The sequence below is a fragment of the Thrips palmi genome, unplaced genomic scaffold (genome assembly GCF_012932325.1).
Source record: "Thrips palmi isolate BJ-2018 unplaced genomic scaffold, TpBJ-2018v1 HiC_scaffold_19, whole genome shotgun sequence".
NCBI classification, from domain to species: Eukaryota; Metazoa; Arthropoda; class Insecta; order Thysanoptera; family Thripidae; genus Thrips; species Thrips palmi.
The window spans coordinates 6664558-6676005 of record NW_023144628.1 but is presented as its reverse complement, the minus strand read 5'-3'; the positions used below and the strand labels follow the sequence as shown (position 1 = coordinate 6676005).

At 60.8% G+C, this 11448-nt stretch overlaps 1 protein-coding gene across 1 annotated transcript in view; it reads right to left on the bottom strand.

Annotated features, from left to right (window-relative positions):
- Nucleotides 1–6539: 6539 nt before the first annotated feature.
- LOC117646282 (sex peptide receptor-like) overlaps nucleotides 6540–11448 on the bottom strand; it is a 34321-nt gene continuing 29412 nt past the window's right edge. The window contains exons 6-7 of the mRNA XM_034387125.1: nucleotides 6872–7110; nucleotides 6540–6762 (exon numbers count right to left, since the gene is read on the bottom strand). Of these exons, the coding sequence (XP_034243016.1) occupies nucleotides 6540–6762; nucleotides 6872–7110 (462 nt within the window). The remainder of the gene's footprint in view (nucleotides 6763–6871; nucleotides 7111–11448) is intronic.

Sequence of the window (11448 nt, the reverse complement as noted above, 5' to 3'; positions counted from 1 at the left end):
GGACGACGGGAAGGGTTGCTCGCAGACGGGACTCTTGAAGCGAGTGCTGGAGGGCCGAGGGCTGCCGAGGGCTGCCGAGGGCGGCGGGGCGAAGGGAGGGTGCAGTGCAAGGGGCAAGGCGAGGCAAGGGCTGGCTGGTGCGGCCTTTCCCTTCAAAGCTGTGAGGCCAAAAAGGCACTGGGGTAAAATGCCCAGGAAACGCCCCATGCTCCGCCCTTGCCTCCCACCCCTCCCTCCCGCTCACGTTCAGCGGACAGGGAAAACCGGGAAGAGGGGGAGGGGGAGCCGGACATGCACACAGACGCACAAGTCATATTTGAATAATTGATTGGGCCACCCGCCGCTGCGCCGCCGCCACCGTCGCCGTCACCACCGTCGCCGAGGCTGCGCGCCCATCCGTCACCGAGGGTCTCAAACGCCACGATTTCTTCCAGTCCTCCAAGCGGCCCGGAACGTGTTGCATTTTGGGGACCACCTGGATCGCTGCTAATAGCTAACAGGCTTCTTTGTGACATCGAGGGATGAGAAAGGCGTGGGCGAGGTTTGGCCTGGGTTTCCAGCTTCCAAGCAGTGCTGTGCGCCGTGGCAAGGCCGTGGCAAGGCCGTGGCCAGTGACGCCAATTTTGGAACGGGTGGGCTGAGAACACGGCACGACGGAAAGAGCAGGCGGCTCCGGCCCAGGCGGGGCGGGGCGGGGCGGGGCGGGGCGGGGCGGGGCGGGGCGGCGGACGGCGTGCAGCGAGAATGAAAGAAAAGCCGTGCGCTTACATCGTGACTCTCCCATTATGGAAATGTGGGGAAAAGAGATTTATGAGTGCGGCGCACACCACGACGGCGCGAGTGAGAGCGTGGCGCGGCGGGGCGTGGGAGAGAGCGTAGTGGGAGCGTGGGAGCGTGGCAGAGGCATACTTCATTACGGGCGTGCCTCGCTCCGCATGTCCTCTGGTCATCGGATTAATGTAGGAATGTAGGGCACTCGAGCGGCCCGACGGCGGGACGACGGCCGAGGACGCCGAGCTCAAGTAGACCCGTTTTTCGGTTCCCTTTTTCGGAGCGATGCGGCCGCGTCTCTCTCTCTCTCTCTCTCTCTCTCTCTCTCTCTCTCTCTCTCTCTCTCTGTCTCTCTGCACGGGCGCTGCTGCACGCCGACGCGCGCGTTCTCTTCAATTTCTCATACTCGACATTATTCATTTGCCGGCCCCGCGGTGGCCCCCCCCCTTCCCCTCCCGTCAATATCCGCAGCCGAAATGGGGAATGGGTGGTCGCGCGGCGGGGCGTCGTCGTGCGGACCGCGCCGTGCTGGTCTCTCATTGAAATGCTGAAAAGAAACATTTTTTTTTTTCGTGTTTTTCGGGTGGAGTGCGAGAGGGCTTGGGCTTGGGCTGCCACAGGCCGAGTGGAGAGGCGGAGGCTGGCGGGCCCACGGCTCAGGCGGCGCATCTCGACGACGCGTCGCGACGCGGCCGCAGGGGGGGGGGGGGGGGGGGGTAGGTAGGTAGGTAGGAGGGCAGACCGCGCTGAACCTCCATTTTATCGCAACAGGGAAACGGACCGAAACGGAGCATGAGGTAGCGACGGGTAGCAATGCACCGTGGGCCAGAAGACCGGCCAAAACTCTAGACGCGTTTTGAGCTCTTAAGTCTCTAAACAGGGCTCAAATCGAGCGTGTGACCCCACCAATGGATTCCTCTTTCGGAGAGCAATCCATTGGTGGGGTCGTACGTTCGGTTCGAGTCCCATTTAGCGACTCTGAAGCTCAAAACGCCCCGTGTGGCCCGGGACCTGGTAAAGATGGTGTTATTTTGGCGTTCTTCGGACTCCAAATGTACTTCAAATTAACACCAAAAACATAGAACTGGAGCCCAATCTTGTTTCTATAAACATGACGGAACCTGTAATGGTCTGCTACACTGTACGAGTACATGTTTATAGAAACAAGATTGGGCTCCAGCCGCGGGGATTCGGGCTAAGTCCGAGCGCGGCACAACGCACGACATATAGCTGCCGTGCGGCTCATCTTCTCGGAGTCGCTCTGGCCAAGCGGTTCCGCACGAAACTGCCGTGTCGCAGATCTGGGGATCAACACCTGCCGTCTCTCTTTTGTCATTTTTCTCTATGGCTGTCCTCTGCTTTGGTATTATTATGGCGTTCTTTTGGTGAAAAAACGAGCCATTTTACACTAAAAAAACTCCATAATAACGCCGCGTTGACACCAAATGCATTTGATGTAATTACGGAGTTATTTTAGCGTGCTTTTATGGTGTCCTTTTGGTGTTAATTTAAAGTACATTTGGAGTCCGAAGAACGCCAAAATAACACCATCTTTACCAGGTCTCGGGCCACACGGGGCGTCCGGGATTTTGACTGCCTGCGACCGGTCCTCTGGCCCACTGTGCGATGCGTCACGCGAACCTGCTCGTCTGCCAGCCCGGCAGTGCCTGCATCCTTTCTGGCAGTGCTCGTCGGCCGGGCTGGCTCGATCCGCGGCCCGACCAGCCGTACAATTTCTTTCGAAATCAACGATCAAACGCGAGTGCGTCATTGGGTTACGCTATACCACCGGGGGGAAGAGGAAAAGGCGTGCTCACACACACACACACACACACACACACGTGTGCACGCATATGCACGTGTATACACACCCGCGCGCGCACAAAGAAAACAGAGCCGACCCAGACAACGGGAACAAAAGACTCGCCTCTGTGCGCCAATACTTCCATTTGCAATATTTCTGGCCGCGCCACAGAGACCCCACAGAGACAGCGCACCAGGCGGGGCCTGGCGGGGCATGGTGGGGCATGGCGGGGCCTGGCGGGGCATGGTGGGGGGCTGCATTGGTGAACGGGCAATCAGAACGCTTGTCCCCGGCCCCGCCGCATCCCCCCTCTCCCCCTGACGGCAGCGTGATACGCATGATAACGCCCCTGGCTCCGCCGGCTCGGCCTGCCCGGCCTGCCCCGCGGTGGCCGCGGTGGACGTGCCGAGAGCGGCCTGGCAGCCTGGCGAGGCCGGGGCGGCAAAGGCCGACAAAGGCCGGGAAACCGCGAAACTATTCCATAATCGTCATCCGGGAGGTAAATGCCGAATCGACCGGAATGGAATGGAATGCAAGGGGCGCGATGACGCCTCGTCTCTTCGCCATCGTGGCGACCAGACTGCAGCCTGGTTCTGAGAGTCGATTTCGACTCGTGACCTCGCTCGCTCACGTGGCGCGTACCCCGAATAGGTGTGCGAGAGAGACGGAGCGCTTTCTCGGTATCGCTCTGCTGGCCCACGCTGTATGAGACCGCGGCCAGCGTTCAACCTCACTGTCGTCAACGCGTCAGCGCGGCTCTACTGGGCAGGGCCAGCCAGCACGCCAGGCAGCCAGTCACCCCAGCCAGCCCCTGCCTCCAGCCAAGCCTCCAGCACGCCTCAAACTCCAGCCTCCAGCAGCAGCAGCCCTTCCACACGCTTCCAGGATCAGGCCTTTTCATTTCCCTGCCATTCCTTCCAGGACATGACTCCCGTGCCGGCGGCGCGTGTTTGCCTCTTTGGTGCCTACCCCTTCCCCCTCCCCCTTCCCCCTCCCCCTTCCCCCCCCCTTCCCCCTCCCCCTTCCCCCTCCCCTCGCCTCCATATTGCCCACTCCGAAAGGGTCTATCCCGCTCATCTGCCACGCGGGCCTCCCCCTTGATATGACATTTTGTTTGCTTAGGCCGCCGCGTGTCGCGCGGGGGCGTGGCGTGGCGCGGCGTGGCGTGGCGTGGCGTGGCGTGGCGTGGCGTCGCGAGGCGTGGCGTCGGTTTGACGTCGCGAGGGACGTGGCCGACGCGGCGCGGCTCGGCACGGCGCGGCGTGTGTATTTTTCAAGATTCCCACGTGCGCTGCCGGTCGTTGAGCGCGACGTGCGACACGCGGGAAAACGGTAAAAGCGTCAGGGAGAGGGGAGTGGGGGGTGGGGGCGGGGTGTCTCCAGCGGGGCCAGCTCCGCGGCGTCAAGGACGTCAAGGACCTGCAGGGGGCGCGGCGGTGTAGGCACGAAGCACGGCGCGCCTGCAATAACTCACGCAGCGCAGCGACGGACACGCGGACCGGGGGAACGGACGAAACGGACGGAACGGAACAGAACGAGGTGAAACGGAAGACTGCAACAGCAGCGGCCCGCCACATGCAAATGCACGCCGCGTCGTGAAAATTTTTTCTCCGCCTTCCGCCACAGCCAGGCGGTCTGTCTTGCCCCCGGTCGCCCTCCCGCTGGCGCACGCTGGAGACCGATTCCGAGAATCGTCTTCGTCGCTCTGTCTCTCTCGCAGAGAGCGACGAATCAGTCCCTCCAGGAAGCACGCTGGAGCCTCCAGCAGCTCCGCCACGCCGCGCTGGCATGCCAAAGAGCAGCGGCCGGGCCGGCCTTGCCGAGGGGGGGGGGGGGGGGGGGAGGGCAGACTGGAGTGCGAAATATGGCCAGGTTTGGCGGCGTGGCACGAGGCTAAACGAGGGGATTCGCGGGGCAGGTGTGTGTGTGTGTGTGTGTGTGTGTGTGTGTGTGTGTGTGCGCGCGCGCGCGCGCGTGCGGGTGGTGTCGGTGTGTGCGAATGTGATAGGCACTTCCCCGCCGCTGCCTGATCCCCCATCCCCACCGCCGCACACCCTTTCGCAATATTTAGCGCGCGGCGTGGCGCGGCGCGATTTATGAAGCGGGGAGTATCTCCGCGCCGCCATCTCGAGACGCACGCCTCGAGAAAGAAAAGGCGCGGGAAAGAGGCGGATGTAAACACGGCGCATTATGCCGCCAATGGATGGTGTTGTTACTGTGCGGCGCGCCCCCCGCGACGACATCCGATTAGGGGAACCAGGCCGCCCGGCCCGGCGGCAGACTCATTCCCAGAGTCGTTGTCGTCGCGCTGTCTCCCTCGCACTCATGGACCGCCCCGTCATGAAGGCGCGAGGGAGACAGAGCGACGAACGCGACTCTCAGTCTGCAGTGTAGCGACACGGCGGCGGTTCCGCCCGCACCCTGCAGGGGGCGGTACTGGTCGAAGCAGCCTCCGCTGGAAGTGCCCGACGGCGGCGCTACCCCTTGCTCGGCTCGGCGCGGGGTATACGCGCCGCGGGCGAAGGTTGTGCAGCAGGCAACAAGTCAATGCTCAACGAGACGATTGAGAATGTGTATCGCGTGTAATGCATTTGCTTGAATAACTTGGCATACTTGTGACACGAGCTGTCACACTCGAGCTGCATGCTTGGGAGCACATTTGCTGAGTTAATTTTTCCGAGTGTGGTCATGTTCTGGGCTCATATCCGTCGTCCGAACAGCAGTCGTTAGCACCATTCGTGTGAACCCACCAATGGATTGCTCTCCGAACGAGGAATCCATTGGCGGGGTCACACGTTCGGTTCGAGTCTTGTTTTGCGACTCTAGAGCTCGAAACGCGTCCAGAGCTTCGGCCGCCACCCGGTCTTCTAGCCCACTGTGAGTCGTCGCTACCCCCGACGCTGGCGAGGCGCTGGCGAGGCGCAGCCTGGTGCCGGCTGCCCCCGCGTGATGGCGCCAGGGCGGCCGTTGGAGGCCGTGATCCTCGCCACGTCGGCGGCAGCACGCGCGTCTCGGCGGCACGTCGCGGGACAGCGGGCCGCCGCCGAAAAGGGACAGTCGTCGCCGTCTCTCTCGCACCGCGTCGGCAAGATCCCGCGAGTGCGAGAGAGACAGAGCGCGCGTCTATTCGGCATCAGCCTGCAGGGCTGCATAATGAGGCATCGGCCGGTTCATTCAGACTAACGATGTGTGCGGAGCGGTGCGGAGCGGCAGGGATTTAGAGGAGCCGGCCGGAAGACGCGGATTTAAATTTTCAGTTTTATAGTGTGGCTCACATTTTATTCTCAGGCATTATCTTTTCTTCGTGCACATTTCGTCCAAAAAAGCATACATCCTCACTACACGTAAACGCTCTGCTAGCTAGTGTACACAAACCGCGCGAAGCAATATCACCTTATCAACAACAGTAATAAACGATAATTTCTGATAATTTTTTTTTCTGGTTGGAGCCAAACTGACACAAAGTAAGACACTTATTCGACAGTTTCCGCAGTGTCAACAACTGCCCTACTTTTGAGCTTGTGGGTCCGGTTCTATAGCACAGATAAGTACTTTGATGGCGTTCGATGTCTTTTCCTTTCCCTCACTTTCTGCCCCCATTTCTTCGTCGCGAAATAAGTAGTGTGCCTTTATGGCGCAAACGGCCCGGCCCGGCAGTGTGTCTCGTGGACCGCTTTGTCGGGCACATCTTGAAAGGAAGGCCGGCCCCAGGGCGGGCTGATTCCGAGAGTAATTTCCGTCGCTCTGTCTCTCTCGCTCTCAACAGGGGGTATGGCGAACGACTCTCGGAATATAAGTCTGCAGGTACCAGGGGTCCGGCACACTGCAGCACGCTCCCCCGCATTAAACACACGTGTCTTTGTTGTTGTTGGACAAACAACAACGAAAGTCACCGCTTATTCGCGGGCACGGAGGCGGGATCGTCGGGGCGCCGCGTCGTCGCGCAGGTGTCGCCGGCGGGCAGTCACAGCGCCGTGCTCTGTGGCGGCCGCACGCCGGGGGCGGAGGTTCCGGGGGCGGCGGGGGCGGTGGAGGCGGCCGCGGTGGCGGACCCGTTCCCGTTGGAGACGGCCGCCCTACTGGGACGTGCGGTCGCGGTGCCTGCGGCGGGGCTGGCCTTGGGGCTGGCCGCCGACGGCACCCCGTTTGCAGCAGGTGCCCTCGGCGCAAAGCCGTTCGGCAGGGCGCTGGAAGCAAAAAAAAAGAGTTCATCAATCCAACAAACCGAGCCGATATCAATTTTTGAAACAAGCGTTTTCCTTGCCGCTCTATTCATCAGTGTCCAAGCTTACTGACCCTTTGGCCGTGGACGCGTTGGGCGAGGCCGGCGAGGCGTTGTTGGAGCCCTTGAAGGCCCAGGGCGCGACGAACAGCTGCCGGAAGGTCTGGCGGTACTGGCGGCTCATGGCGCAGTACAGGATGAAGTTGATGGAGCCGTTGAGGAGCGCCAGCAGGTCCAGCGCCTCGCCGAACAGCTGGTAGCAGCGCCGGAAGAAGCAGCGGCCCAGGATGCCGCTCATGAGGCCCAGCACGCCCTGCGGCAACCAGCGTCACATTCGGTGAGTAATAGTAATCGCCCGGCTGCAGTGGGAGCGCCTGCGAGACTCGGGGTAGGCAACGCGGCGGGCACGGGCGCCGGGCGGGCTTGCCTATCCTCCCTTCTGCAGGCGCTACAGGTCTGCAGCGAGAGAGAGAGAGAGAGAGAGAGAGAGAGAGAGAGAGAGAGAGGGGGGGGGGGAATGTCCGCCTCGCTGTTGAGCGGCATCTTGCTCCAAATTAACCTGCGATTCGCAAATCGGAGCGCTAGAACGCGGCATCTTTTCCCGTCGGGAAGCCGCATTTATTTGCAGACGGACTCCGGCGCGGCGCTACGCGGCGCTACGCGGCGCTACGCGGCGCTGCAGCCTCGGGCAGTACACTGGGGGACAAACAAAACGCCGCGCTGCTCCGCACCCACGGCACGCTTTGCACGCCTCGCGCCTCGTGTCCTTGCTCAGCAAAACAGGACGAGAAGGACATGGAGCTGCTTCAAAAACCGGGGAGGGGGGAAGGGATGTGTTATGGTGTACAACCTTGGGGGATATTTTGGGACCTTCACACGTTGACAACAACAACGAGCAAACTGCCCGCAGGTGGAACTTTACGCGGAAAAATATGGCAACAATGGAACGAGAGAGTCTTTTGCGGAGCGGAATCGGCGGGGAGTCGAACCCGGGAGCCAGGCCACTGGAGGCGGCACGAGTCGTGCTTGCTTTGTGCCGGGGACAGGCTTTACCTTGGGTCGCGGTTTGCTCGGCGCCGCTTGCTCTCGGTTTGGGGCCGTGGCGGCCGGGGCCCCGACCAGGCCGCGCGCGCGGGTTTTGATCCGGACGACGATGTAAAGGACGAATGCGATATAAAAGCGGCACTGCTCAATGCACACACGCGCGCCACCGTAAAAACGTTCTCGTTCGAAAAAGGAAAAATGCTCTCTCCCCCCCCCTCTCTCTCTCTCTCTCTCTCTCTCTCTCTCTCTCTCTCTTCTCTCTCTCTCTCTTTCCCTGGAATCCCGCCCATGCGACGTGCAGCTCGCTCGCTGGAAACGGTATAAAGACCGGGGTGAAATTTGTCCAGTTCCCTCCGCCTGTCCCCCCCTCCCCTTTTCGTTCATCCCGGTCCCCTTCAGCTCGTGCACATGTCGTGACGAGGCACCCGGAAAAACGGAATGCACTTCGTTACTCCGCGCTCCAGTCTCCACCTCTGGCGCCACAAATTTCCTCGTTTCAACAACAGTTTTTTTTTTTTCATATTCAATTTCAGAAATTTTACTTATTTTGTGCGTGTGCATGACGCCCGTCACGCGAACCGTTTAAGTGAGAGATGTGGTCAGCCAAAATTGAAATTTCGCTCGGATGTTCAAAACATTTGCTCGGTCCGCCCCGGTACGAGGAAACGACGAGTCGGCCACGTGCAACACGGGGCGCCGAGAGTCCCAAGAGGCGCGGCAGCCACGAGACGCAAAGCAGTGTCGGGTACGTGGCCGAAAGCTGCTCAGCATGTCGACAACAGTTGCCAGCACCCTTGGCAAGGGATTTTGGACGGGGCGAGGCGCAGCAGGTCTGCGCGCTAGTTCTGGTGTGGGTGCCGCGCCGCCACGCTCCGCCCACGCCGCACCGTCTGCTGGCTCAGGTTGGCTGCAGCTTTGGCTGGAATGCCAGCGCGCCCCGGCGGGACTGCTTCGCTAAGTGGCAGCCAGTGGCAGCCAGTGGCAGCGCCCGGCCCGGCGGCCGGTCGGACCGCAGGGCTGGGGGCAGGACGACGGGGCCGGGGCGGGCCCTGCCCTGCGAGACACCGACTAGGGAGGCAGAGCTCTAAACTTTGGCGTCCAGCTTTCGCGCCAAGAATTTAATCAAAAAAATATTTTTGCTGACACACCCACACACATGTATATATACATACACAAACACACACGCACGAACACTGCTTGGTGCGGTCCTGGCAGTTGGAGGGACGGAAATTCGTGAGTAAGACGAGGGGGGGTCGGGGTCCGGTGGTGGGGGAGAGAGAGAGGAGGGGGGGGGGTGCGAAGGGGTGGTAAGATGGGAGACAGTGAGCGCAAAGCCTTAAGAAGTCGGCGTCGTTTCATGAGAGCACACTGGAAAATGGGAGCCAGCTGAAGAGGGGGACAAAATGAAAATATATAAAGTTTGCCTTTTTCCAAAAAGTTTTTTTCGGCTTCAGTTTTAAATTGGTCAAATGTCGTCCAAGCTTATTTCAGTCACCCCAAGAAAAAGTTAAGCCATTTGAACAGAATAAATTTTGAGAGGAAAAAAAAGGAAGAAAATTGGTTACTTGCTGCTGACAGACTGTGTGCCAGTGCTCTTCTCCCTGCCCACAGCCACGACACGGACGCGACACATCCCAGTCGGGCGCGGCGAGAGCTCCCCCTTCCGAAACACGCTTCAGTACGTTGCCGCGCCGACTTCCAACGCGCGAGAACCCTGGCTCCACGCGCTCGCCACCTAACTTTAAATTATTCTGCGTGTTTGACTACGCGGTTGGCATGGGCAGGTGCCGAAGGAGAGAGAGAGAGGGGGGGGGGGGAATTCTGGTCAATAGAGCCACCACGCGTCTGCTCCACTTACAAGCGGGCAAGCCGTCAAACACAAATACCATCAAACGGCACAGCGCATACGGTGGCGCGTGGCTAGGCGTGGCTCTAGGCGTGGCTAGGCGTTGCTAGGCCTAGGCTTCTCGTCTAGGACAGCTTGATGTAGTGCCTGCAGCTGGCCGCTGCGGCACAAGGCGGGTATACACCGCAAAGACTGCTAAACCGATCTGGCGCGCCGCGCGCCGGTGCTGCGGGCTTGCCTGACCTCACGCCAGATCGGTGACGGTAACGTATCGGATTGTTTTTACAGTGGCTGCTGAAAATCCGGCAATGCTCCGATTCCGGAAGAGAACGGTATCAATCGGACCAAATCTCAATCAGAAATCTTTTTTCTTTTTTTCTGAGGTGCGGGACCGTGACCACGGTCCTCTGCTCTGTTCTCTCGGGCCGAGCGGACAGTTTGCGGCCTTTTCAATTTCTCGAAGAGAAGTCGTCACAGTCCTTTTCCGAAGGCCACAGGGCCCACAGGGGGCAGCCCTGGGCAGCCCTGGGGAGCCCTGGGGAGCGCCAGGATAAAGGATCTAGGACTCTACACGACGAGTGTGAGAGTGCGAGAGAGACGTCGAATTGGTTTCCGCCACCGGATCCCGCCGGCTCTGTTGTTCCTATGAGAGGCGAAGCTCTTGATCCGAAAGCAACGCCGGCCGCCGATATTCGCGGTGTAGCGGCAGTAGCGGTGTGGTGGCGGGGAAATCCACGCCGCCATAGCCGTGTCGTCCGAGGCCGTGTCTCTGGACACGCTGCGAAACGGCGGCAACGACACCCGCCGTGATGGGTGCTGCAATACTGGGCGATCACGAGTGAATGGCCACCATGACGGCTGCGCTGGGCAAACATCATCGCGACTCCTGCAGCCGTCGCGCGGTTCCGCTTTTCGCTCTGTCTCTCCCTCTCCCTCGCACCCTGACGGCACACTCCATGAGCGCGAGAGAGACAGAGAGCGGGCAGCGGCAACGCTCGGCAAGACACACATCATCGCGACTCAGGCCCTCGGCTGCCCTCGGCGCGGCTGGGCCTCCGCTTCGCTTTGTCTCGGCCGGCTCTCCCCCAAGGCCACCTGCCCTCCGGCCGAGGCCGAGCCGGCCGAGCCGCGGCCCGGAATGCCGGAACGACCTGTGGAGTCGGCGGAGGGGGGAGGGGGGAGAAAAGGGGAAAGAGAGGGGGGCTCGTCACTGCCCGCAGCTGTTGATTCACACCAAAGTGGGGCTGCTACCCGATAGCCGATCGCTTTTCATTCGCTGGAACTCTGGAACTGCCATTGTGCGGCGGGCGCGGCTCGGCCAGAGGAGCAGCTTCTGCCTCTGTCGCACTCACGGGGCGTCCCGGTGGCGGCGAGAGGGAGGGAGAGAGAGCGACGAAACGGCTGCCCGCAAATCAATGGCCTGGCATAAACTAGGGGCCGCTGATGTGGCAGAGACAGCCGGCGGGTCGGCCCGGTCGGACGCGGCAAAGTCAAGGGGCAAAGTTGTGCAATATCGGCGGGACGTGGGTCAGCCGAGCCGCGGGCCGCGAGTGGGAGGGGGCGCCACACCTGAACTCAGTTGGATACACTACAGTGGACAGGGGATAGTGGAAACGGGGGTTAGTGGAAACAAGTGGGTGGTGGAAGCAAAGTGGATAGTGAAGTGTATAGTAAAAACAGTTGGATGAAGTGGAAGAAGAAGTGGAAACAGCGGATACAGTGGATACACTTCATCCCGATCGCCACCAACGCCACCGCGTT